The sequence below is a fragment of the Hypanus sabinus genome, chromosome 12, assembly GCF_030144855.1.
Source record: "Hypanus sabinus isolate sHypSab1 chromosome 12, sHypSab1.hap1, whole genome shotgun sequence".
Classification (NCBI taxonomy): domain Eukaryota; kingdom Metazoa; phylum Chordata; class Chondrichthyes; order Myliobatiformes; family Dasyatidae; genus Hypanus; species Hypanus sabinus.
Genome location: NC_082717.1, coordinates 95,766,829 through 95,794,442, shown reverse-complemented (window position 1 = coordinate 95,794,442; position 27,614 = coordinate 95,766,829). Strand labels below are relative to the sequence as shown.

The 27,614-nt window shown below is 42.8% G+C and overlaps 1 protein-coding gene across 7 annotated transcripts in view; it reads left to right on the top strand.

Moving 5' to 3' along the window:
- LOC132403154 (deubiquitinase DESI2-like) overlaps positions 1–25,846 on the top strand; it is a 121,480-nt gene extending 95,634 nt beyond the window's left edge. For 3 of the 7 annotated variants that reach the window (XM_059986490.1, XM_059986491.1, XM_059986495.1), the window contains 2 exons: positions 16,911–17,039; positions 23,216–25,837. In XM_059986490.1, the coding sequence (XP_059842473.1) occupies positions 16,911–17,039; positions 23,216–23,455 (369 nt within the window). In that variant the 3' untranslated portion in view covers positions 23,456–25,837. Of the gene's footprint in view, positions 1–16,910; positions 17,040–22,984 lie in introns of all 7 variants that reach the window. The other 4 variants (XM_059986489.1, XM_059986494.1, XM_059986493.1 and 1 more) reach the window with 4 other exon arrangements.
- Positions 25,847–27,614: the final 1,768 nt, after the last annotated feature.

The window sequence follows — 27,614 nt, the reverse complement described above, 5'->3', positions numbered from 1 at the left end:
ACATCACCTGTCCTAACTCATTTCCTAATAGAAGATCTAATATTGCATCCTCTCTGCATCACCTCTATATATTGATTTGGAAAACTTTCCTGGATACATTTTACAAACTCTAACCCGTCTAGACCTTTAACAATATGGGAGTCCCAATCAATACATGGAAAATTAAAATTCCCTACTATCACCACTTTATGTTTCCTGCATTTGTCTGCTACCTCTCTGCAGATTTGCTGCTCCAATTCTCGCTGACTATTGAGTGGTCCATAATACAACCCCATTAGCGTGGTCATACCTTTCCTGTTTCTCAGCTCCACCCATATGGCCTCGGTAGACAAGCCCTCTAATCTGTCCTGCCTGAGCACTGTTGTAACATTTTCCCTGACTAGCAATGCCACCTTCCCACCCTTCATTCCTCTGCCTCTATCATGTCTGAAACATCGGAACCCTGGATCATTAAGCTGCCAGTCCTGCCTCTGCTGTAGCCAAGTTTCACTAATGACTGCAATGTCATAATTCCACATGTCAATCCACACCCTCAGCTCGTCAGCCTTCCCCACAGTACTCCTCGCATTGAAATAGACACACCTCAGAGGATTATTACCAACACACACAACTCTTCTATTTGTGACTTTGCATGAAACTTGTAACATCATTTATTTTCATCTCTGCTCCACTATCTACTGTGGCACTCTGGTTCCCATCCCCCTGCAAATCTAGTTTAAAGTCTTCCCCCAATAGCAGTAACAAACGTCCCTGCAAGGATATTGGTCCCCCTGTAGTTCAGGTGTAACCTGTCTCTTTTGTCAGGTCCCACCTGCCTCAGAAGAGGTCTCAATGATCCTGAAATCTAAAACACTGCCCCGTACACCAGTTCCTCAACCACATGTTCATCCTCCAGAGCATCCTATTCTTACCCTCACTGGCACGTGGCACAGGTAGTAATCCTGAGACTGCTACCCTCGAGGTCCTGCTTTTTAACTTCCTACCAAGCTCTCTGTACTCACTCTTCAGGACCTCCTCACTCTTTCTTCCTACGTCATTGGTACCAATGTGTACCATGACATCTGGCTGCTCACCCTCCCATTTCAGAATGCTGTGCACGCAATCTCCCGGGAAGCAACAAACCATCTGGGAGTCTCTGTCATGACCAGAGAACCTCCTGTCTGTACCTCTAACTATTGAGTCTATCACTGCCGCTCTCTTCTTCTTCCCCTCTCCCTTCTGCACTGCAGAACCAGACTCAGTGCCAGAGATCTGGCCTCCACGACTTGTCCCAGGTAAGTCATTCCCCCCCCCCCCCCCCACCCCCAACAGTATCCAAATCGGTATACTTGTTGAGAGGAATGGCCACAGGGGAGCTCTGCTCTGCCTGCCTTTCCCCTTCCCTTGCCAGACGGTAACCCAATTACCTGTGTGCTGCTCCTTTGGCATAACTGCCTCCCTGTAGCTACTATCTATAAACTCCTCATTCTCCCAAATGATCCGGAGGTCATCCAGATCCTGCTCCGGTTCCCTAACGCGGTTTGTTAGGAGCTGTAGCTGGATACACTTCTTGCAGGTATCGTTGTCAGGGACACCAGAGGTCTCCCTGACTTCCCACATCCTGCAAGAGGAGCATTCCAACATCCTGCCTGGCATTCTGTCTACTCTAATTGAACAAAACAAAACTTACCGGAACCTAACCTCGCTTCTGCCTGTTCATGCCAAAGCCATCCCACTCTGACTCAGTCCATTCCAATGGCCGCTGTATATGGCGGTCTTTTTTTTAAACCTTTGGCGCACTAGGTCACGCGCCTGCGCAGTCTGGCCTCTCTTCCCCGATCAGTTAAAAAAAATGGCTTCTCTCCGAGATGCCTTCACTCTCCACCTCTTGCTTCGATTTAAAATCTGAGATTCTACCAACAATAGTTGTATCATCAGCAAACTTATACTTGGTATTTGAACTATGCCTAGCCACACAGTCATGGGTATAGAGAGAAGAACTGTGAGCACCCCTGAGGTGCACCAGTGTTGATAGTCAGCACGGAGGATATGTTATCACCAATCTGCACAGATTTTGGTCTTCCAGTTAGGAAGTTGAAGATCCAGTTGCAGAGGGAGGTACAGAGGCCCAGGTTCTGTAACTTCTAAATCAGGATTGTGGGAATGATGGTGTTGAATGATGAACATTATCTTAACATTGGTGTTTGTATTGTTCAGATGGTCGAAGGTTGTGTGAAGAGCCATTGAGATTGCATCTGTCGCTGATCTACCGTGGTGATAGACAAATTGCAATGCTTTTTTCAGTCTTGTCATGACCAACCCCTCAACTCATTTCATCACTGTAGATGTGGGTGTTACCGAGTGATAATCATTAAGGCAGCTCACATTATTCTTCTTGGGTACTGGTATAATTGTTGCCTTTCTGAAGCAAGTGAGAATTTCCGCCCATACCAGTGAGAGGTTGAAAATGTTCTTGAATACTTCCGCCATTTGGTTGGCACAAGTTTTCAGAACCTTACCAGGTTCATCGGGACCTTCTGCCTTGTGAGGGGTCACCCTGTTTAAAGACAGTCAAACATTGGCATCTGGGACAGAGATCAAAGAGTCACTGTGTGCAGTAGGGATCTTTACAGCTGTAGTGTTTTCCCTTTGAAAGCAGGCATAGATGGCATTAAGTTCATCTGGTAGTCAGGCATTGCTGCCATTCATGCTATTGGGATTTGCTTTGTAGGAAGTAATGACTTGCAAACCCTGTCAGAACTGTCGTGCATCTGATGTTGCCTCCAACTTGTTTGACATGGGTCTAGATAGGATGCTTTCTATGGTTCATCAATAACAATTTTTAATGTTTGACAGGGACATGCCCAAATTTCTTTCGCCTCCTAATAAAGTGGAAGTATTGCTGAGGTTTGTTGGCTGTGGCATCTACATAATTGACCATGACAGGTTATTGCTGAAGTGCAGTCCTTGGAAACTGAAGTTCTCAACCCTTTCAACTTAAATGCTATTGATGTAGACGAGAGCACGTGTACTGTCCCACTTTCCTGAAGTTACTGGCCAGCTCTTCTGTTTTTCAGATATTGAGGGACAGGTTGTTGTCATGACATCATGTTCCAAGGTTCTGTACCACCTCTTTTCTGAAAGCCAAATTTGTGTACTTAATACCAGACTCTCAAAGTAGCCACTCTATCTTAAGCTCTATCACAACAATTTATTTAGCACATGGATGCAGGAAAATATTCAGGCCTGTTCTTGGTTTGTTCCGTTTGCTCCGTTTCAGGAAAAGTCTTGCCACTTCTCAGTTCAATACCAGAATGACTTTTTTCGGCCATTGTAATTCAATCGTAAATCCTTCAGTAGAAGTAATAAATCATTAAAGCTAAAAGGGATCTGACAGTGGGATATAAAATATATTTTAAAAAAGGAGCCGCTAGGAATGCAACTACTCCATACGCTGCAAAATGGCGAATATCGATGGGTATTGTCCCAATGTTTCAAATTGTGTTTACCAATGATAAATTAAATTGGTAAATTCATTGGCTACTATAAATTGACACCATACATTATGACCATTGTAGGTGAGCAGAAATATTTGGGCAAGTTGATGGCTATTGAGTCTATCAGGAAGAAGCTTATTTTTTCCTGTGATCTTGCATTTGACACCAGATTAAAATACTTTTTCAATAACTGTAATGTGACATGACTATTTGATGCCTTATTATTATACTAGAATTTTATCTGCTCTGTTACTCAGAAAAGATTTCTATCTACTGTAAATTCTAGTGTATAAGCCGAGAATTTGGCCCTAAATTTTGGTCCTAAAATTAGGGTGTCAGCTTTGGAAAAACGAATACACAGAAGACAGGTCGTATTTATTGGCTGTTTTTGAGTCAAATTTGTTCCACTGTCGACGCATGACCATTCTTTGAATAGTTTGTTTAAACTCACATCTAGTGGCCTGAGCACTGACATCAAACCACTGGAGATGACTGCAATGTCCATATTTTCAGCTTTCAATGCTGCTTTTGTCTCACCTGACAAGTGTGCTTTGAACATGTCCCAGACAAATGGCGACTTTTCCTTCCTGAAACCTTCAGGATGTCAATGCCGTACCTCTTTAACCCACTTCAAGCCACCTGCTGCATCCATCCAGCAGCATTCTTGAATGTAAACAACAACACTCTGTGGGAATTTTCTGAGCAATCTTTGTTTTTTGTCTCAACACAAGATCATGTCTATTCATAAATCGGGTGCACCAACTTCACATAGCTTTGAAATTTTCATGGATCTCACGGTGTTTTTCGGTGCATTTCAACACTTGAATCATTTTTCTGGTTACAGTGTATCCAGACGATCTCTGGTGATTCACTCACTCTAAAACTTTTTCTTCCAGTTCTGGCCACTGGCATGTTTCCCCGCAGTTTGCACATTCCATCTTTGGCATTTCCCTCAGTGTGTCCTCTGCCTTTCTCCACTCTCTCACTTTTTTCTCGTTTACACTAAACTGCAGCTGCGTAATTTTTCATTCCTTTAGCAAAATCAACAACCTTCAGCTTGAAGTCAGCATCATATTGCATTCGTTTCAATCTTTTGTACATGGTGGTCGCTAACTTATACTGAGTACACGTACTGATCCCGCCACCCCGTGTTATGTTTTTAACAAAATTACGATGGGCACTAAATGGTTTCACGAAGGTTACATTGCAGAGGATTCTTTACCTTTGGGAACCTAATCCAAAACTTCCCTCCCTGTTTTATTTATTAAGAATTTGCTTATAACGCTCTACAATGTGTAGGCTTATTTTCTTAGCAGATACTGGTTCACAGAATTTCCAGGTTCTGGATCCAGCAAAGCTGAGTACCAGCATGTGAGATCTTGTGATCTTTTCTGGTTAAATCAAAAACCTCTGCAAAAGGGGTTGGCTTATACAAAAAAGTCACTTTTTTAACCTTGAAAATGGGGGTCGGCTTATACACTGGAATTTACAGTAGTTATTTAACATTATTTAGCCTTAAACCTTTGCTTGGTTTCCTTAATTAAACCATAAGATGTCGGAACAGAATTTGGCCCATCAAGTCTACTCTGCCAATTCATCATGGCTGATCCAATTTTCCTTTCAGCACCAGTCTCCTGCCTTGCCCTGTATCCCTTCATGCCCTGACTGATCAAGAATTGATCAACCCCTTTCTTAAATATGCATAAAAATTTGGCCCCCATAGGTTCCTGTGGCAAAGAATTCTACAGAGTCACCACTATCTGGCTAAAGAAATTCTTCCTCACTTCTGTTCAATAAGGACACCCCTCTATTCTGGGGCTCTGTCCTCTGGTCTACTCTCCAGGTCACCGTTAATTTTGTTCAAGCTTTCATGTATACAATCATGATGGGTTTAAGGTAAATGCACATGGTCTTTTAGGGCTGGGAATCATGAACTAGAGGACATAAAGAACAGAAGGATTTATTAGGAAGTAAAGGGGCAAGAGGATGATCAGTATGTGGAATAAGCTGCCAGAGGAAGTACAATAGTTTAGGCAGGCTCATTAAAAATTAAACGACATTTAGACTTGGATAAGAAAGATATGGGTATGGACCAAATGTGTGCAAATGGGTCTAGCTTAGATGGAATCTTGCTGGACATGGACAAGTGGAGCTGAAGGGCCTGTTTCTGTGCTGTATCATTCTGTAATGTCATCGACGTTCAACTGACTGACCTATTGATCTAGGGGGTTACATTTGTTACTCTCTAATCCTCTGGCACACCACCTATGTAAGGAGCACAGAATAAATTTGTTAATTGACAGTTAATGTAAGCAATAGTAGTTCTGGAACTAATGTAAGATCACTTTAAAAAATCTCTTCAGGAAAGGAAATTAAGCATGGCAATATTATTGACATTTAACTGTACATTGAAATGGCTTAGGAGTAATTTGGAATGGATGACTAATATTTTGTTCGTATAAAGCCATAGAACATAGAGCAGTACAGCACAGGAAAAGTTCCAGCTAAAAAGAAAATCTCAAACACCCAAACACTAATACCTAATACCTACACATTGTCCATATCCCTCCATCTTCCTTGTATTCAGGTGCCTGTCAAAAAAGTCTCTTAAAAACTTCTAAAGTATTTGTCTCTACCAGGCAGTGAATCCCAGGCATCCACCACTCTGAGTAAAAACTTGTCCTTCGCAGCCCCCTTTTCACCTTCAATGCATGCCCTTGGTATTGGACATAAGGATTTGTTTACTGAGAGATTTATGTCTTGAGTTTTCATGTTTATCTGAGAGATGGGGCCTCAGTTTTGCATCCTAAAGGCAGTTTTACAGTGACCCACTCAGCATTGCATTGGAGTGAAAGTGTGGACTTCTGTTCTCAGGTGGATGGAGTTGAGCGAAAGGAGTACTGTTGAGGATTGGTGAAGCACATGATAGAACACGATATTTCAAATGAGAGCTTAAAATAAGGTCCGTTGAACAATCCTGATCAAAATACTCCCTCCGTTTGCTTTTTTGATAAACCAGCCAAATAACAATTTTTCACCTGGTTTGAGACCTTTGTGTGCACATGAGGTACACAATTTCTCTCCAGAACAACAGTCACAATCACAGTCAACAGTCACTGCTTTGGAAAGCAGTCACAAGAAGCTAATTTTATTTTCCAAAAATATGAAAATAACTTGATTTTTTTATCCCCTCCCGTGTTATCTGTTGATTTAATGCAATAACTTGATTAGCCTTCAGTTACAGTTAAAAAATAAACACCCAAGTAATGCATCCATCAAACCTTAGAACAGTGATGAGGTGGAATTCATTTAGCTAGAGGATAAGAATGTAAGAAGTAGGAGCAGGAGTAGGCCATGGAGCCTGCTGTGCCGTTCAATAAGATCATGGCTGATCTGGCCATGGACTCGTTTCCAACTATCTGCCTTTTCACCATAATCCCTAATTCCTCTACTAGACGAAAATCTATCCAACCTTGTCTTAAATATATTTAGTGAGGTAGCCTCCACTGCTTGACTGGGCAGAGAATTCCACAGATTCATCACTCTCTGGGAAAAACAGTTCCTTCTCATCAGAATCAGGTTTGTTAACACCAGCATGTGACGTGAAATGTGTTAATTTAGCAGCAGCAGTTCAATGCAATACATAATCTAGCAGAGAAAAGAATAAATAAAACTTAATAATAAACAAGTAAATCAATTATGTATATTGAATAGATTAAAAATAAGCGTGCAAAAACAGAAATACTGTATATTTTTTTAAAAGTGAGGTGGTGTCCAAAGATTCCAAGTCAATTTAGGAATTGGATGGTAGAGAGGAAAAAGCTGTTCCTGAATCGCAGAGTGTGTGCCTTCAGGCTTCTGTACCTCCTACCCGATGGTGACAGTGAGAAAAATGCGTGCCCTGGATGCTGGAGATCTTTAATAATGGACGCTGCCTTTCTGAGACACTGCTTCCTAAAGATGTCCTGGAGATTTTGTAGGCTAGTACCCAAGATGGAGCTGACTAGATTTACAACCTTCTGCAGCTCCTTTTGGTCCTGTGCAGTAGCCCCTTCATACCAGACAGTCATGCAGCCTATCAGAGTGCTCTCCATGGTGCAACCATAGAAGTTTTTAAGCGTATTTATTGACTCGTCAAATCACTTCAAACTCCTAATAATAGCCGATGTCTTGCCTTCTTTATGACTACATCAGTATGCTGGGACCAAGTTAGATAGATCCTCAGAGATCCTGACACCCAGGAACTTGAAGCTGCTCACTCGCTCTACTTCTGATCCCTCTATGAGGATTGGTACATGTTCCTTCATCTTACCCTTCCTGAAGTTCACAATCAGCTCTTACGTCTTATTGACTTTGAGTGCCAGGTGGTTGCTGCAGCACCATTCTACTAGTTGGCATATCTCACTACAGTATGCCCTGAGATTCTACCAACAATGGTTGTATGGTCAGCAAATTTGTAGATGGTGTTTGAGCCTAGCCACACAGACGTGTATACAAAGAGTAAGCACACACCCCTGAGGTGCGCCAGGGTTGATCGCCAGCGAAGAGGATATGTTATCACCAATCTGCACAGACTGGTCTTCTGGTAGGAAGTTGAGGATCCAATTACAGAGGGAGGTACAGAGGCCCAGGTTCTGCAACTTGTCAATTAGGATTGTGGGAATGATGGTATTAAATGCTGAGCTATAGTCAAACAGCATCCCGATGTAGGTGGTTTTATACCTACGTAGGTATAATTATAAAAAACTTCTACTATCTGGATGTCTTAGATGGTGTCGAGGCCAGGTCATTGAGTATATTTGAAGTGGTGGTTGATAGGCAAGGGCACCAAAGGTTACAGGGAGAAGGCAAGTGAGTGGGGTGGAGAGGGATAAAAAATCAGCTGTGATGGAATGGCAGAGGAGACCTGTAATTGTTGAGGGAACAATGAATTCAAAATTGTATCTGACATTTTACAGGGACATGTCAAGGCAGCAGTCCCAGCATATAGACCAGTAGTGAGGAAGGAGAAACTAGCCTTCATATTGTCTTGGAACACCTGGAGCACAAAGACAGCTACATCAGGATGCTTTCCACTCATTAGCACTTGGCCTTTAACACCATATTACTGAACAAGCTGACTGTCAAACTTCATGATTTAGATCTCGGTACATCATCCTGTAATTGGATCTTGGACTTCCTCACTAATCGTATCCAGGTGCAGATCACCCCCCCCCCCACCCCCCGGGACAGGAATGTGTATTGTGCCCATTTCACTACTCTGTTTTCACCTGTGACTGCAATCTTGCTCATGCTACAAACTCAGTCATCAAATTTGCAGATGACACAACTGAGATTGGCCTCAGCACAGACTAATAATGGATCTGCATGTAGGGATGAAGTGTGAAACTCTTCAAGAAGGGAGATAGGCAGAAGAAAGGAAACTATAGGCTAGTTAGTGAGACCTCAGTGGTTGGGAAGATGTTGGAGTTGATTATTAAAGATGAAGTCTCGGGGTACTTGGAGGCACATGATTTAAAAAAGCAGTAATCAGCGTTGTTTCCTCAAGGGAAGATGTAACCTGACAAATCTGATGGGATTCTTTGAAGAAATAATAAGCAGGATAGACAAAGGCAAATTGGTTGATGTTCTGTATTTAGGTTTTCAGAAGGCCTTTGTCAAGGTGCCACACATTAGGCTGCTAATCAAGCTATGAGCCCATGGTATTACAGGAAATATTCCAGCATAGATGAAGGAGGCAGGAGGCAAATGGTGGGAATAAAGGGAGCCTTTTCTGGTTGGCTGCTAGTGATCAGTGGTGTTCAGGAGGGTTCTGTGTTTGAACCGATTCTTTTTTACGCTATATGTCAATGATTTGGATGAGGGGAGTTGCAAAGTTTGCAGATAATATGAAGATAACTGGAGGGTAGGTAGTTCTGAGAAAGTTGAGAGGCTACAGAAGAACCTGGACAGATTAGGAGAATGGGCTGAGAAATGGCAGGTGAAATACATTGTCAGGAAGTATATGGTCATGACTTTGGTCGAAGAAATGAAAGGGTTGACTATTTTCTAAATGGAGAGAAAATACAAATAACTGAGGCACAAAGGGAGTTCTTCTGCAAGATTCCCTATAGACTAAATTGCGTTCTGTGGTGAGGAAGGCAAATTCATTTTTAGCATTAATTTCAAGAGGACTAGAATATTAAAGCAAGGATGTACTGTTGAGACTTTATAAAACACAGGTGAGGCCTCACTGGAAGTATTGTGAGCAGTTTTAGGCCCTTTATCTTAGAAAGGATGTGATGAAACTGGAGAAATTTCAAAAAAGGCTCAATAAAATGATTCCAGGATTGAATAGCTTGTCATATGAAGAGTGTTTGATGGCTTTGGGCCTGTATTCACTAGAATTCGGAAGAATGAAGGATGACATAATTGAAACCTACCAAATAATGAAAAGTGTTGACAGAGTGGGTGTGGAGAGTTGATGACCATAGGACTCAGCCTAAGGGAAGAGGGGTGTCATTTTAGAACAGAGATGAGGAGGAAGTTCTTTAATTAGAGAGTAGTGAATCTGTGGAATTCTTTGCCACAGGCATCTGTGGAGACCAAGTCTTTTTGTATCTTTAAGGCAGAGGTTGACAGATTCTGGAAGGGATTTGGGGAGAAGACTTGAGATTGAGGCTGAGAAGAAAATTGGATCAGTCATGATGAAATAGCAGACTCAATGGGTTGAACGGCCTAATTTTGCTCCCATATCTTATGGTCTTCTGTGTGATTGGTGCCGGAACCACAACCTATCACTCAACATCAAGAAGATTAAAAAAATGATAGTGACTCCATGAAGCCCCACAATTCATGAAAGGTGAGGTAGTGGAAAGGGTCTCCAGTTTCAAGGTTTTGGAGATAAACATCACTGAGGAACTTGGTCCATCAACACAACCTCATTAGTAGGGAAGGCACAACAGCGACTATACTACCTGAAGTGCTTAAGGAGAGCTAATTTACCTCAAAAATTGCTGGTCAACTTTTACTGATGTGCGATAGAGAGCATACCCGACGACACCACTGCCAAGCTGCTTGGGTCCTAATGCCCTTTCCTTGGACAACGTCGGTGGTATGGAGAGGGGAAAGCTTGGGCAACTGCCGGTCTCCCATACAACCCTGCTCAGGCCTGAGCCCTGGAAGCCTTCCAAAGCACAAATCCATGGTCTCACGAGACTTAACGGATGCCTATTACTCTACCTGCAGCAAGACAGATCATAAAGCAGTCCAGTGGGTGATTAGGATGGCTCTGCACATCTTTGGGACTCCACTGCTGGACCTAGAAACAATCTACAGCTTTCAATGTCTGTGGCAGGTTTGTAACGTCATTAAAGATCCATCCCATCTTGGACACTTTGATCTCCTGCTGTCTGGGTGGGAGATACAGAAACACCTTAACCAAGCCAGGTAGACTGAAAAACAGCTTCTTCCTGAGGGCTGCTGTGCAGCTGAATAATATTGCACCCTGGCTTGCCAATTTTCCCTCTTGAATTCATCAGGTGTTTTAACTGTTCAATAAAACAAGTTAAGGTTTAAAAAGTAAAATGTGACATTTTCTGATTGGTTCAGTGGTTAAAAGTGCAGTCGTCTTCATGTTGTATGCTGCAGCAAACAGTATAATTAACATGCATGTGGCATTTCTTGGCCAGAATAAATTTCCCCGGGAATGAATGTCACATTGTAAGCATAATTTGAACATATATTTTAAAAAGGATGTGAAATTGGATCAGAATAATCGTTAGTAACAATACTAGATACTGTATTAATGAGTAGTATTGTTACACAAGATTAAGGAAAAACATGTAGGAGGGGAATATTTCTATTATCCCTCGCCATCTCAGAGCACCAGTGAAATAAATGTGTTGAAGCCTGTCACATCACGTTGACCCTGAGAAAGATTATTTCCCTCTCCAGTGGGAAGCATCAACCTCACAGTTTTGTTTTCTATGATACTGAACATAAAGGGTAATGTGTGGCAAAGGCATTGACCTTTTGGGAAGCAGCTTGGTTCAAAATGTTGACAGTTTATTCCTTTCTATAGATGCTATCCAACTTGCTTAGTTCCTCCAGCATTTTGTGTGTGTAACTTGAGAAGCAGGACTAGGTTTACAATGGAATATTCTGAAGTTTTAGATGAGCTGAGAGTTTCAGATTGAATTGTAAGACTGCAAATGAAGGTAAAGGTGCTGTGGCAAGATGATCCAAATTTCCTGAGAGCACTGTGCCTCACCTGGCTTCAGAGTTGCAGTGTAGACCAGATCATAACATCAAAGTTCCTTCTCGACAAGAGATTGGTGAACCGCTTAGAGTTTTTTTTTGTTTTGCAACAACCATTTCTCGTCTGCTCTAGGGGGATTTGAACATTATTAGTCCATTTTTTTTCCTGAATTAATACTTAGGAACATAACCGCAATATCACTTTACACCTTGAAGATGAGAGATACTACTAATGGAGTTGCAGAGTCAGCCTTTGGGTCAATTACACCCCTGGTACAGATGCTAGAAATCTGAAAAGGAAACAGGCTTTGGTGGAAGTAGCTAGATCCATCTGTGCAAATGGATCTAGAAACAGTTACCTTTTCAGTCAATGCCCCTTAACCCAACTTATTCACTGCATTAGCCATCCTGAATAAGCAGGCAGAGTAAGAAAAATAGTTGGACTTTAGTTTAGATAGATAACATTTCACCAGAGCTGTGCAAGTTGTTTAGTTTGTTCCTTTCCTCTGTAACCTTGCACTAATTGATGTCTGTGACTTGTCTTCGCATATCTCTGACTTGAGAGTCCTTGCCACATGGGATACTCCTTTCCAGCTGTAATTTATAAACCTAGATACCAGAAATTTTAATGTTCTCAGATTTATGGCTCATATGCAAAGCTGCTAGCATATCAAGCGTAAGAATCATGCTCTTCTGTGACCTTGCAGCAAGTTGCAACCCATCCCCAGTTATTCTACAATTTGCAGCTGACTGTTAGTTTGTCTCATTAGTTGCCAGTGTAGATCCAATTCTCAAAACTTGAGAGGAAAATTTTATTTGTAGTTAGCATTGATTGCATTCAAAATGGGCAGCACGTTATCTCTGTGATCCCCGAAGTAAAGGGAAGGGAAAGTAAAGTTAGTTATCGATGGGGAAGTGATGCTAATCTTTGCTGCAAAAGTATTTTCTGTTTCTTGTATGTGTTACTCTCATGGGGTGGGTTGCTTTCATATTCCACATCACTTTGGCATGTTAGTGTAGAGGTTAGTACAGTCAGTTTACAGTGTCAGTGATTACTGAAGTTTGATTCCCATCACTGTCTGTAGGAACTTGTACATCCTCTCCATGACAACATGGGTTCCTTCCAGTGCTCTGCTTTCCTCCCATGTTCCAAAGACATGTGGTTAGGGATATTGAGTTATGTATGGTTAGGGGCAGTAAGTTATGGTTAGGGGTAGTAAGTTACGTATGGTTAGGGATAGTAGGTTGTGAGCATGCTGTGTTGATGCTGCAAGCTCCTTTAGCACAATTCTTGCTGGTTTGATTAAACACAAGTGACATATTTCACTATGTTTTGATGCTTTGATTCATGTTACAAACAAAGCTAATCTCTGTCTCTCTGCCTCTCACTCTGCCTCCCACTCTGCTTCTCACACTCTCTCTCTCTTTCTGTCTCTCCCCCTCCCCTATCTCTATCTGTCTGTCTGTCTGTCTGTCTCTCTCTGTCTCTCTCATATATATCTATATTTATCTATCTATATATCTATCTCCCTCTGTCTCTATCTCTATCTCCAGCACTTCCTAAAGAAGGGTCTTGACCCGAAATGTCGACTGTTTATTCACATTTATAGATGCTGCCTGACCTGCTTAGCTCCCCCAGCATTTTGTGTGTGTTGCTTCAGGGATTCATCTTCAAATCTGAATGAAAATGCTGCAGTTGTCACCAACTTCACTGAGACTTATGTGGACGAGCGTGTGCCTTTAAGAACATACCGGACAACCCAAACCAGAAACTGTGGATAAATCATGAGAACTATAGTCTGCTGAGCACTTGATCTTTGGCATTCAGGATCTGTGATGCAGAACTGTCCAGGTACAACATACAAAAGGCTATTTTAAGAACGAAGAAACAATTCTGATTGAAGTTAGAGACTGAATTGGATGCAAGTCAGCTTTGGCAGGATTTGTAGGACATTAGTTCCTGCAAGACGAAACCTAATATCATGAATGGCTGTGATGTTCCACTCCTAGATGAGCTAAGTGATTTTTATGCATGCTTTGAAAGGGAGAATAAAATTATACATGTGCAAATCCCTGTGGCACCTGGTGACCCTGCGATCTCTGTCACGGAGGCCAACGTTAGAACATCTTTCAAGAGGGTGAGCCCTTGCCAGATGTCAAGCCCCGATATTGTGTCTGGTGGCACTGAAGGCCTGTGCCAGCCAACTGGCAGGAGTGTTCAAGGACATCTTCAATCTCACTGCTGCTGTCAGAGGTTCCCACTTGCTTCAACAGACCAATGCCTAAGAAGAACAGGGAGTGGCTGCTCAACGACTATCATCCAGTTGCACTCACATCTACTATGATGAAGTGCTTTGAGTGGTTGGTTACGACCAGAATCATCTCCTGACTAAGCAGGGACCTGGACCAACTGCACTTTGCCTACTGCCATAATAGGTCTACAGTGGATGCGATGTCACTCGGCCTTGCATCTCCTGAACAACAGCAACACCAATGCTAAGCTGCTGTTTATTGTTCAACACAATCAAACAATCAATTCTAATGAACAAGCTCCGAAACCTGGGCCACTGTACCTCCCTCTGCAACTGGATCCTTGACTTCCTCATTGGAAGACCACAGTCGTTTGTGGATTGGAAATAATGCTCCTTGCTGACAATCACACAAGTGCATCTCAAGGATGTATGCTTAGCCCACTACTTTACTCTGTTTACTGTGTGGCTAGGCATAGTTCAGCTATAAATTTGCCAATGACACAACTGTTTTTGACGGAATTTCAGAATTTGACTAGGAGGTGTACAGGAGTAAGATAGCCGGCTGAATGGTGTCACACAACAACCTTGTTCTCAACATTAGTAAGACCAGGAATTGATTGTGGACTTCAGCAAGAGGAATTTCAGAGAACACACAGCAGTCCTCAGCATGGGATGGATGAGCAGTTTCAAGTTCCTGGGTGTCAACATCCCTGAAGATCTATCTTGGGCCCAACATATTGATACAATTACAAAGAAGGCACAATGGTGGCTATGCTTCATTAGGAGTTTGAGGAGACTTGGTATGTTACCAAAGTCTAGCAAATTTCTACAGATGTACTACAGAGAGCATTCTAACTGGTTGTATCAACATCTGGCATGGAGGGGCACTGTACAGGACCCGAAAAAGCTGAAAAAATTTACAAATTTAGCCAGTTCTATCCTGACACTAGCCTCACCAGCATTGAGGCCATCTTCAAAAGATGATGATGTAGCGGTGTGCTACAAGCAGCGCTGCAATAACGACACGGAGTCGGTGAGCTGCAGTTACAAAAGGGGTTTATTCAAACTTCGTGGCCTCGCTTTAAAGCCTTCCTGATCCTGCCCTCCCTGGGCAGGAATGCTGTATTCACAGTCCCATCCTGCGCGCGGGCTTTTCCCCTTGCTGGTGAAGCAGGCTTGGCGCCCTCTTTGGGACCTGCCTCAATGCCAGCGCGCGCTGCTTTGTGAGCCGGTTTGAGTGCGCTGGGAAGTGGGTCGCCACATAACCCCCCCCCAGAACCGGCAATACACCCCCCAATGTCCACAGTCTGGGTCGGGCTCTGTTTGGGAGGTCTGCCTCTGTGCCACGGTGCCTGAATCTAGACTGGCTGCGCCAAGTCCACGTGGGCCGGTTTGAGTCGGTCCACCGTGAAAACCCCTCTTTCCCCCCAATGTCCAGCATGAATGTGGACCCGTTGTTTCTGATCACTGTAAACGGCCCCTCATAGGGCCGCTGTAGCGGTGCCCGATGTCCGCCCCGTCGTACAAAAACAAACTTACAGTTTTGCAGGTCTTTGGGTATGCAGGTCGGGTTCTGCCCATGCTGTGAAGTGGGTATGGGGGCCAGGTTACCGAGCCTCTCGCGTAGTCTACGCAGGAAGTCGATGGTGTCGAGCCTGAACTGGCATTTGGCCGGGTTAATTGTCAGGCCGTATTCGCTCAGTCGGGCGTAGAGTTGGCGGAGGTGGGACAGATGCTCCTGACGACTGCTGCTGGCTATGAGGATGTCGTCCAAATAGATGAAAGCGAAGTCCAGGTCGCATCCATTAACCGCTGAAATGTCTGTGCGGCATTCTTTAGGTGCCATTTTGGGGATGTTGTCCGGATTCATCGAGATTTGATGGTATCCCCAGATGAGGTCTACCTTGGAGAAGATCCGTGTGCCATGCAGGTTTGCTGCAAAGTCCTGAATGTGCGGCACAGGGTAGCGGTCCGGTGTCGTAGCCTCATTCAGCTTGCGGTAGTTGCCACATGGTCTCCAGCCCCCTGTTGCTTTGGGCACCATGTGCAGGGGGGAGACCCATGGGCTGTCGGACCGCCGTATGATCCCCAATTCCTCCATCCTCTTGAGCTCCACCTTCACCAGCCGGAGCTTGTCCGGGGGAAGCCTTCGAGCACGGGTGTGGAGGGGTGGTCCTTGTGTCAGGTTGTGGTGCTGTATGCCGTGTCTGGGCATGGCTGCCATGAACTGCGGTGCCAGAACTGATGGGAAATCCGTGTATTCACAGTCCCGTCCCGCGTACGGACTTTTCCTATTGCTGGTGAAGCAGGCTTGGCGCTCTCTTTGGGACCTGCCTCAATGCCGGCACGCGACGCTTTGTAGGCCGGTTCGAGTGCGCTGGGAAGTGGGTCGCCACAATGCTTCAAAAAGGTGACATCCATCATTAAGGGCTTTGATCTCCCAGGACATGCCGTCTTCTCATTACTACCATTAGAGAGAAGGTTCATGGCCTAAAGACACACACTCAACTTTTTAGGAACAGCTTCACTGTCATCAGATTTCTGAATAGACAATGAACCAACCTATGTTATCCCATGTTAACTACATCACTTATTTTAGCAAACACAAGGAAATCTGCAGATGCTGGAAGTTCAAGCAACACACACAAATGTATCATTGTTATTTTGCTTTTTCTATGTCCTACTTATTTAATTTTATATATATGTTTCTTGTAATTTTTAAATGGTTTGTGTAAACAACACAACATATGCCAGTGACATTAACCTTGATTCTGATTCTGCTATGAGGGTTCACTAAGTTTGTTGTGCATTTTCAGCTACTTTGTCTTTATTGTTCATGTATGAATGACCAAATTGGGCCATTTGTCCCATTGAGTGTGCTCCACCATTTGATCATGGCTGTTTTTTCTTCCAACCCTATTCTTCTTCCTTCTCCCTGTAACAGTTTACAAAGGGCAAGGGATCTGCAGAAGTTTTTGATTCGGAACAAGAAGGCAGTGGGAGAGCACCTAAGGATTTCCAGCAGGAAGATATTTTGAGTTCTCGGGGGGAAGAGAGAGGCCAGACTGCGCAGGTGCGTGATTTCAGCCAGTTGAGCACATACAGTTTAAAAAGAAGGCAGCCATATCCAGCGGGCAGTGGAGTGAGAGACAGCAGAGTGAAAGGGCTTTGGCTCCATGGACTTTGGCAGTAACGGGACGAGGTGAGGCGGTTTGTTGATTGCAAAAGGAGATAGTTTGTGAGGCCAGTTTTCTGTGGTTGGTGTCAGATGTGGGAGGTCCTGGAGTCTCCCGGCGTCCCAGATGGCCACATCTGCGCCCGGTGCATCGAGATGCAACTCCTAAGGGACCATGTTAGGGAACTGGAGATGCAGCACGATGACCTTCATCTGGTCAGGGAGAGTGAGGAGGTGATAGCGAGGAGTTACAGACAGGTGGTCACTCTGGGGCCACGGGGGACAGAAAAATGAGTCACAGTCAGGAGAGGGAAGGGGAAGAGTCAGGTACCAGAGAGTACTGCTGTGGCTGTACCCCTTGACAATAAGTGCTCCTGTTTGAGTACTGTTGGGGGGGACAGCCTATCTGAGGGAAGTGAAGGAAGAGGAAGGCAGTAGTGATAGGGGGCTCTATAGTCAGGGGGTTCAGACAGGCGATTCTGTGGATGCAGGAAAGAAACTCAGTAGTTTCCCTCCCAGGTGCCAGGCTCCGGGGTATTTCTGATCGTGTCCAAGATATCCTGCGGTGGGAGGGAGGTCATGGTACATATTGGTACCAATGACATAGGTAGGAAAAGGAAAGAGGTCCTGAAAGAAGACTACAGGGAGTTAGGAAGGAAGTTGAAAAGCAGTTTCTCAAAGGTAGTAATCTTGGGATTACTGCCTGTGCCACGCGACAGTGAGTATAGGAATAGAATGAGGTGGAGGATAAATGCATGGCTGAGGGATTGGAGCAGGGGGAAGGAATTCAGATTTCTGGATCATTGGGACCTCTTTTGGGGTGGGTGTGACCTGGACAGGTTGCACTTGAATCTCAGGGGGACCAATATCCTGGTGGGCAGGTTTGATAGAGTTGTTGGGGAGGGTTTAAACTAGTTTGGTGAGGGGGTGGGAATCAGAATGTGAGTGCAGGGAAGGACAAGGACATGATGCTAAGAGTTCTGAGTTGATGAGGAAGGACAGGCAGGGGACAGAACATAATTGTAGCCAGTTAAAGGGGTTGAAATGTGTCTATTTCAATGCTAGGAGTATTAGGAACAAGGAGGATGAAATTAGAGCATGGATTAGTACGTGGAACTACGATGTGGCGTTGGAGGAAGGGCAAGATTGGATGATGCAGGTCCCCCCGGTTCAGGTGCTTTAAAAGAAATAGGATGGGAGGTAGAAAGGGGGGGGGGGGCAGTGGCATTGCTGGTCAGGGATAGTATCACGGCTATAGAAAGGGAGGACGCTGCAGAGGGAGTGTCCACTGAGTCGGTCTGGGTGGAAGTCAGAAATAGGAAGGGATCAATCACTGTGCTGGGAGTAGTCTATAGGCCCCCAAATAGCCCTTGGAACACCGAGGAGCAGATAAGCAGACAGATTTTAGAATGGTGCAGGAAATACAGGGTAGTAGTTATGGGAGATTTCAACTTTCCTCATATTGACTAGCACCTCCTGAGTGCAAGTGGGATAGATGGGGCTGAATTTGTCAGGTGTGTTCAAGAGGGATTCCTGACACAGTATGTAGACCAGCCAACGACAGGAGAGACTATACTGGATCTAGTTCTGGGTAATGAATCTGGTCAGGTGACAGACCTCTTGATGGGGGAGCATCTTGGTGAGAGTGACACAATTCCCTTAGCTTCAGCATAGCTATGGAAAGGGATAAAATCAGATGAATTGGTAAAGTGCTTAACTGGGGAAGGGCTAACTTTGAAGAGATGAGGCAGGAACTAGCGAGAGTAAATTGGAAACAGATATTCAAAGGGGAAAGCACAGAAGTAATGTGGGAGAAGTTTAGGGACCACTTGAGCTGGGTTCAGGATAGGTTTGTCCCACTGAGGTAAGGGAAAAATGGTAGGAAAAGGGAACTGTGGCTGACGAAACATGTGAGGCAACTCGTCAAGAGGAAAAATGGAGCATATGTTAGATATAAGAAGCAGTAAGTAGGAGGGGCTTATGAGAAATATAGGGTAGCTGGGAAGCTAAAGAAAGGACTTAGGAGAGCTCGAAGGGGGCATGAGAAGGCCTTGGCATATGGGATTAAGGAGAACTCCAAGGCGTTCTATGCATATGTGAAGAATAGGAGGATGACAAGAACGAAGGATAAAGATAAAGAATAAAGGATAAAGAGGGCAACATGTGCCTGGAAGCGGAGGAGGTTGGGGAGGTCCGAAATGAATACTTGGCTTCAGTATTCACAAGTTAAAAGGATCTTGATCAGGATGAGGTCGAAGTAGAGCGGCCTTGTGTGCTGGACAGTGTGGAGATTAAGGAAGAAGTGCTGGATCTTCTTAAAAACATCGATTAATAAATCCCCAGGGCCAGATACACCCCCAGGTTGTTGTGGGAATTGAGAGAAGAGATCGCAGGAGCATTAGCTATGATCTTTGAATCTTCTTTGGCTGCAGGGGAAATGATAGAGGACTGAAGAATGGCAAATGTAGTTCCCTTGTTTAAAAAAAGTAATAGGGAGAAACCTGGGAACTATAGACCTGTGAGTCTTACGTCAGTAGTATGCAAACTACTGGAAAGGATTCTTAAGGATTGGGTCTACGAGCATTTGGAGAAGTACATACAACTCATGGATAGTCAACATGCCTTTGTGAAGGGAAGATTGTGCCTCACGAGCCTGATTGGGTTTTTTGAAGAGTTAACAAAAGAAACAGATGAGGTTAGGGCAGTGGATGTGGTCTACATAGACTTTAGCAAAGTATTTGACAAGGTCCCTCATGAGAGACTCATCCAGAAAGTCATGAGGCATGGGATAAGTGGAACCTTGACAGTTTGGATAAAAAAATTGGCTTAAAGGAAGAAAACAGAGGGTAGTTGTGGAAGGAAAGTATTCTGCCTGGAGGTCAGTGACTAGTGGAGTGTCGCAGGGATCTGTCCTGGGACCCCTGCTATTTGTGATTTTTATAAATGACCTGGATATAGAGACGGAAGGATGGGTGAGTAAGTTTGCGGATGACACGAAGATTGGAGAGTTGTGGATGGAGCAGTATTTTGTCGAAGGTTACAAGAGGATAAAGACAGGCTGCAGAGTTGGGCAGAAAAATGGCAGATGGAGTTTAATCCGGACAAGTGTGAGGTGATGCATTTTGGAAGGACAAACCAGAAGACTGAGTACAGGATTAATGGTCAGTTACTTAAGAGTGTGGATGAACAAAGGGACCTTGAGGTCCATATTATCCCTCAAGGTCGCTGTGCATGTTGATAGGGTAGTTAAAAAGGCCTATGGGACGCTAGGCTTCATAAACAGGGGGATTGAGTTGAAGAGTAGAGAGGTCATGTTGCAACTCTACAAATCTCTGGCACTTAAGAGTATTGTGTTCATTTCTGGTCACCTCATGTTAGGAAGGGTGTGGAAGCTATGGAGAGGATGCAGAGGAGATTTACCAGGATGTTGCCTGGTTTGGAGAACAAGTCATATGAAGCAAGGTTAGCAGAGCTGGGACTTTTCTCTTTGGAGCATAGAAGAATGAGATTATGAGAGGCATAGATAGAGTGGATAGTCAGTACCTGTTTCCCAGGGCACCAATAGCAAACACCAGAGGGCATATGTACAGAATTAAGGGAGGGAAGTTTAGGGGAGACATCAGGGGTAAGTTTTTTACACAGAGGGTTGTGAGTGCCTGGAATGACTTTCCAGGGATGGTGGTGGAGGCTAAAACATTAGGGGTATTTAAGAGCCTCTTGGACAGGCACATGGATGAAAGAATTATGGAGGGTTCTGGGTTAGTGTGGGTTTAGTACTTATTTTTAAAGATTATATGGGTTGGCACAACATGGAGGGCTGAAGGGCCTGTCCTGTGCTGTAGAGTTCTCTGGTTCTAAGTATGTTAATGGAGATTGAAAGCATTTACTGTTTTCAGTGTTAGTTTGCTACATTCCCACAGCTAATTGATTTGATGAAAGTTCCCTTGGGGGCAGCATAGAGTAGTGATTAGCATAAGACTATTACAGCACCAGTGATTACGTTTCAATTCCTGCTGCTGTCTATAAGAAGTATATACGTGAGCATGTGGGTTTCCTCCGGGTGCTCTGGTTTCCTAAGGAATACTGCTTAGTGTTTTTGAATTATGTGTATGCTCTGTTGGCAGCGAAGCATGGTGACACTTGCACATTTTCAGGCTTTGGTGGTTGTTGACGTAAATGTTGTATTTCACTCTTGTTTCAATGTGCATGTGACAAATAAAGCTAAGCTTTAACCTAATCAGAAGTAGGACATTGCTTTCATGAACCAATGTGGATGATCCATCTTGACTTCAGTTTCCATCGCAGAAGCCTGTGTTCAGCAAATTTGGTTCGAGGAAATTTGCTGAATTGGATATAGCAAAGGCCACAGGAGCAAAGAACAATTTGCCTGTATAGCTGAAGTACTCTTAAACTAGCCTGCTTTTGCTATGTTCAGAACTGTTACAACACTGGCATCTGCAGGAAGATATGGAAATTAGGACAAATCCACTCCAGGCTGAGTTGGTGATCAGTTTTACAGTCACACAGCATTTACATGCCATAAGCTGATCCTTAGCTGTAGTTTGTACTTGGCAAGCTTCCAAAAATCACAAATAAAGCGAGACATGGAAGTGACCCTGTTCTCTGCAACAGAAACTCCCCAGTTCCCTATTGAATAATGTCAGGAGAATTCCAGATGTCTCTGATTATTGTCTCATTTAAAGAATGAATCACTAATGCTACAGCATAAACCTTTTTCTGTTCTTGAAGTCAGCTTGGGTCATGTGCTAAAATCCATCGTGTCTTCCTTTTTGAGAAAGGAGTACTGTAACCGAAGTCATGTTGCTACAGGCTCTTGATTATGGGCTGCTTGCATTATTTATTTTTTATTTTTATTTTAAATAGTGATACAGCTCGGAGTAGGCCTTTCCAACCCTTACAGCCAGGCCACCCAGCAACCTTCAATTTAACTGTAACCTAATCACAGGATAATTTACAATGACTAATTAGTCTTTGGAGGAAAGACTAATTAGTAGGAGGAAACCAGAGCACATGGGGAAAACCCATGCATACCATGGAGAGAATTGCACTTCAGGACTCCTCAAGCTGTAATAGCATTGCACTAACAGCTACCCTACTGTGGCACCCATGAGCGGAGTAGATTAGCCAAAAAGACACTGTGTGCATGAAAGGATAGTTGGAGCATAATTGGTTACATAGAGGGTTCAAAGTTACCCATAGCCCTCTATTTTTCTAAGCTCCGTGTACCTATCCAGGAGTCTCCTAAAAGACGCTATCGTATCCGCCTCCACCACTGTTGCCAGCAGCCCATTCCATGCACTCACCACTCTATGTAAAAAGACTTATCCAACATCTCCTCTGTACCTACTACCAACCACCTTAAAACTGTGCCTTCTCATGTTAGCCAGAAGACGAGTAGAAGTACAAGTCTAAGGGAGAGAAGTTTTGTGCTTTGCTGTGCACATCTGATCTTCCGTCTCAGAATCAAAGTAAATTATTATCAAAATGCGTATATGTCAGCGTATACTATCCCAAGGTTTATCTTCATGTGGGCTTTCACAGTACACAAAGAAATACAATAGATTAAATGAAAAACTCAAAGACAAACAATCTATGTGCAACAAAAGGCAAAGTGTGCAAAAATAAGAAAAAAATAATGTAATAAATAGTGAGAACATGAATTAACATGAATTGTAGAGTCCTTGAAGGTGAGTCAGTAGGTTGTGGAATTAGTTCAGTGTTGAGGTGAGTGAAGTTGTCCACACTGGTTCAGGATGGTAATAACTATTACTGAACCGAGTGCTGTGGGACTTAATGCTACTATTCTTCCTTCCTGATGGCAGCAGAGAGAAGAGAACGTGGTCTGGATCGTGGGGATCTTTGATGATGGATATTCTTTCGTGTGGCAGTGCTCCTTGTAGATGTGCTCAATGGTGGGCAGAGCTTTGCCAGTGATGGAATTTCAAATCTTCACTTTCAGTGTCCATGAAGAACTGAATTTATGCTTTTCATTTTACAAAGCTGTGCTTTGAAGCCACGTAAAAATGCCCATTTTTTATTTTCTGAACAAACAGATCCTGTGCGGGAAAGAGATCCCTCGGTGGGTCAATCGGTTGGCTCACTTCAGTTCGTGCATTCCATTCCTGCAGAGCTGCTTGCCAAAGGAATGGCTGACACCAGCTGCCCTCCAGACCAGCGTGAGCCACGAGCTGCAGGAAGAACTTGAGGAGGCAGAAGAGGCAGTGGCTTCAACCGCTTCAGGGTCTACGTCTAAGTCGACGTTAGCGAGGCCAGGACACCACACCAAATTATGATCCTGCATAGTGACTCAAGAACTGACTTTTTGTAGACCTGCAACTGACCTTTTATTTTTTAAGAGAAGAAACTATTGCAATTGTTAGGAACTGTGCTGCAGGGTGCTGAATGTTATTTTTGTTTTACATCTTCCTCAGAGTTTTACCTAGAATCAACTGTTTTTGTTTTTGTAGCTTGTGTGTGTGAGTGTGAGAGAGAGAGAGTGCGCGCAAAGGACACACACCACTTTCTGAGGCTTGAAGAGGGGTTACTGCAAAGAACTTACATTGTAAGGTTCATATGACAGTATTTTGGATAATTGTTTACAAAGTCCCATGTTGCTAAACCTGGGATCAACACTAATGCCCTGTAGTAGTGATTTTATCTTTTAAAGCAATCTTTGAAGTGGACCAGTACAGTAATGAAACTATTCATTTGCTGGGATATATTCAATGGCTTTTTTGCATTATTTTCAATCCCACACACTCCATGATTAAAATACAAAACAGTTACTAGATTTTCCAAGTGTTCTTTATTTTAAAAATACTTATATTTATAAAGCAAAAATCTTTTTAAAGGCTTCCAAAACTGTACCAGTCTACAAAATGCAAAGTTAAATTGTTGCTGGACACAATCTAAAACATAGTGAGCAATAAGCTTTTCACCAGCATTTTCTGAACAGGGAACTTGTTTTTTTTTGCTTAAGATGAAATAATTAGTGTTCTTGGGGCTAAGAGTACAAGACCTCTTCAACTGCATTGAACAGTAAGTGGAACAAACCAAAACTACCTGGCATACCATGAGGGTGCCCCATTCAAGTGGTATTGTAAATTATCTTTTTAAACTTTAACATTAGCAGTTGCATCTGAAGAATTTTTAAAAAATCTTTAAACTCTAGTTCATTACATTTTAGGAGGAATTAGCACTTCAAGATGTATACTTAGACGATTGTGAATCATGCAATTTGAAACAATTTTTTTTAAAGAATGGAATCATTTTGACTCTGGGAATTTGTGATGTAAATTTTTCCTCCAGAAATGATTTACAGTATTCTAAGGAGGTGGTGTTTTGGTCATGTGCTGTTCCAGCCAGCTTAGCATAAATAATGTAACCATCTCAAACTGGTCCAAACCCTTATTCCTTTATTTTAGTTTTGTCTCAGCAACCCTAACAAGTTGTCCTTGCAGTTGATACTTTGCACTGTTGTGTGCCTTAGCAATTTTCTAAATGGGGTATTACAGACTATCTTAAACTTGTACAAGGTTACTTAAAGGGGCATTGTGATCTGTGCTTGTATATAGATCCTCCTTGGGTACCATGCTAATCAGAATTTGTTAGTCAGCCCACAGATATGTTACAAAAGCATAATATTTGCTGGGTTTTTTCAGATACATTTGATATTATACATAAACAGTAATATTATGAAGTCTTTTACATCTTTGACTGTTAACATTGTGACACTAGTTGGAGCTGATATAATTTGATTGAAGTTGATCCCTAAATTTAATTGTGCTTCAAATAGGAGCTCTTGACACCCTGCCAAGGATTATGTTGCTGTTTTAGTAGTATTCCTGACACTGCCTGACTCTTGCTGGCAACACAACTGTTGTCAAGATCATTTGCCATTGTTTATGCAAGCATAAAGTTAATTCCAGTCCAGTGTTTGTTCTCCCTTTTTCTTGTTGCTTCTGTCTGAGAGGTGGCTGAAGGACAGATGAATTCAAATCTGCCCACCCTTCTGAGTTTTGTTGCTTAAAGTCATAAGAAATAATTTGGCAGCGTCCATTGCTGAGGAATAGTAAGCATTATGAGGTTGCTACTTGGTTCATTTCTATAAGTAGATCTGTAGCTTACCTATTGTCAGAAATTGTTCTCAAAAACTTGTACAATCCCACTGACTCTCTGAAGAACAGTAGTAGTTCATCATAATATTCAGATTGCCTTGTGGAGCACTACCTTACTAAGCAAGAGTTGTGGGTACTAATAACTGTCATTATACATTGTGTAAAGGTTGTGCAAGCCTGCACAGCATCATCTCTTGGTTGGTCCAGAGCGTTCGCACTCAATTGCCAGGTACATCTGTGAGGTGCCTTTTAATTATGATATAGGGTACTATTGATAATCCAGGTCAATTCATCCAAAATACCTCATCCAAAATGTGTTTTCCACTCCAGTAGCTGTAAAATTTGTTCCAGTTAAATATTTAAATATTATGTAGGTAGTAAGTCCTTTGCTATTCCAAACCTTGCATACTTTAAAAGTAATTCTTGTGACTTTATTTTTGAATAAATGATGTGATGGCAACATTAAAGAATTGTTTATTGTAAAACTTGGTTGTTGTTTAAATGTGTTTTAGTTTTAGAAATTCAGTTTCTGACACCCATAATCTACATCTAGTTATTAGTTCCATAATTTTGTACTTTCATTAAGCAATATTAACACAAGCCATCTTCCAACCCTGTGGCATTATATTTATAAGCAAAATGGATTAGAGATAATAGAGTCTATGTGGTTTATTATTTTAGAGTAAGAGATAGATTTCATCTGGGGCTTCATCAGTTGGGATGCAGTCGTGAACCCAAACATCAGCAATTCCTCTGCTCCCACAGGTGCTGCCCAACTCTTCTGGCCCCTCAAGAAGATTGTTTGTTGCTCCAGATTCCAGCATCTGCTCTCTCTTGTGTCTCCAGATCCATGAAACAAGTTCCATCAACTTCTATGTATCATGTTAACATATTCTGAATATCAAAATTGTAAACATGCCCACCCTCATATTAGCCATCCATTAGAGTCCTCTGCCATCACATACAGACTACTATAGTGGTCCCTAATTGGACTTGCTCATTCCTTTATCATTGTTTTATTTATAAATAAAGCAATTTGTGATTTTCTTTGATATTACTTATTTGTATTTTCTCCTCCACATTTTTAGATTCACTATGAATCTAAAACAGTTGAGAAACGGGCCCTTCAACCTATCTCATCAATGTCATATTATTAGTCCCATTGATCCACAGCTGAACCATATCCCTCCAATCCCCACCATTTATCCAAATTTCATTGAAATTTTGAAATCGAATCTACATTCACCACTTCTGCTCTCAGCTCATTCCATGCTTTTGCCACCTTCTGAGTGAAGAAGTTCCCCTTAAATTTTGCCTTTCATCCTGAGCCTATTTGGCTTTCCAAATCTCTTGTAATTAAACACGTTTCATGTTTTCTGTCTTCTCCTATCCCATATGTGTTTGATCTCCATGGGTTCCAGATTTGAGTTTTCCCTTTAACTGGGTTTGTACTTTCAATCCCAACTCCTCCTCAAAATGCCTCTGCTGCTTTGACACTAGTTGATCACCTCGAGGTGCCCATTCCAATCCTGCGTTTCACTTCTCAGTTTGGTATAACTTCACTACAATTTAGAACTTTTAACTTGATTTTGGCCTTTTTGATAATATGCTGCATGATTACAACTTCCACATTATATATTGCAGTCTTCCACTGCCTCCATTTGACCAGGTTCATTCCCTGAAACCCTTTATATATCTAATTGACTTTTTATCATCCTTGTGCCTCAAGTCCCTAATGTATCTGTGTCTACTGCCTTCCCTGGTGGTGTATTTCATCCTCTTACCTCTCTCTGTTTAAACATAAAACTTAACCCTGACATTCCCCTTCCCCTATAGTTTTCTCCAAACACCTTAAAGTTATGTCCCGTCATAATTAGCTATTTCTGCCTTGGGTCTCCGGTTGCCCACTCTTATCTATGCCTCTCATCATCTTCTACACCTCAGTCAAGTCACCTTTCATCCTCCTCCACTCAAAAGAGAAAAGCCTTAGCTCTTTTAACCTATCCACATAGTCCTCTAATCCAGGCAGCAGCGTTGTAAATTTTTTCTGTACCATGTGGAAAGTTTTCATGTCCTTCCTATTATAAAGTGTTTTGAATGGGGTTACTTCAAGTGATTAATGCAATAGACACCTTGCTGTAGGAAAGAGTACATTACACAAGCACATGAGAAACTGTAGTGTCCACACATGAAGTACTTAAACAGTGGTGTTTCCTGAAAATGGCAGAATTTCAAGGGATACCTCTTCTTCGTATTGGACAATGGGATTTCATTTTACATCATAGAAGTCAGTAATTTGTCCCATTAAATCAATGCCCATACAGGCCCTTCGGCC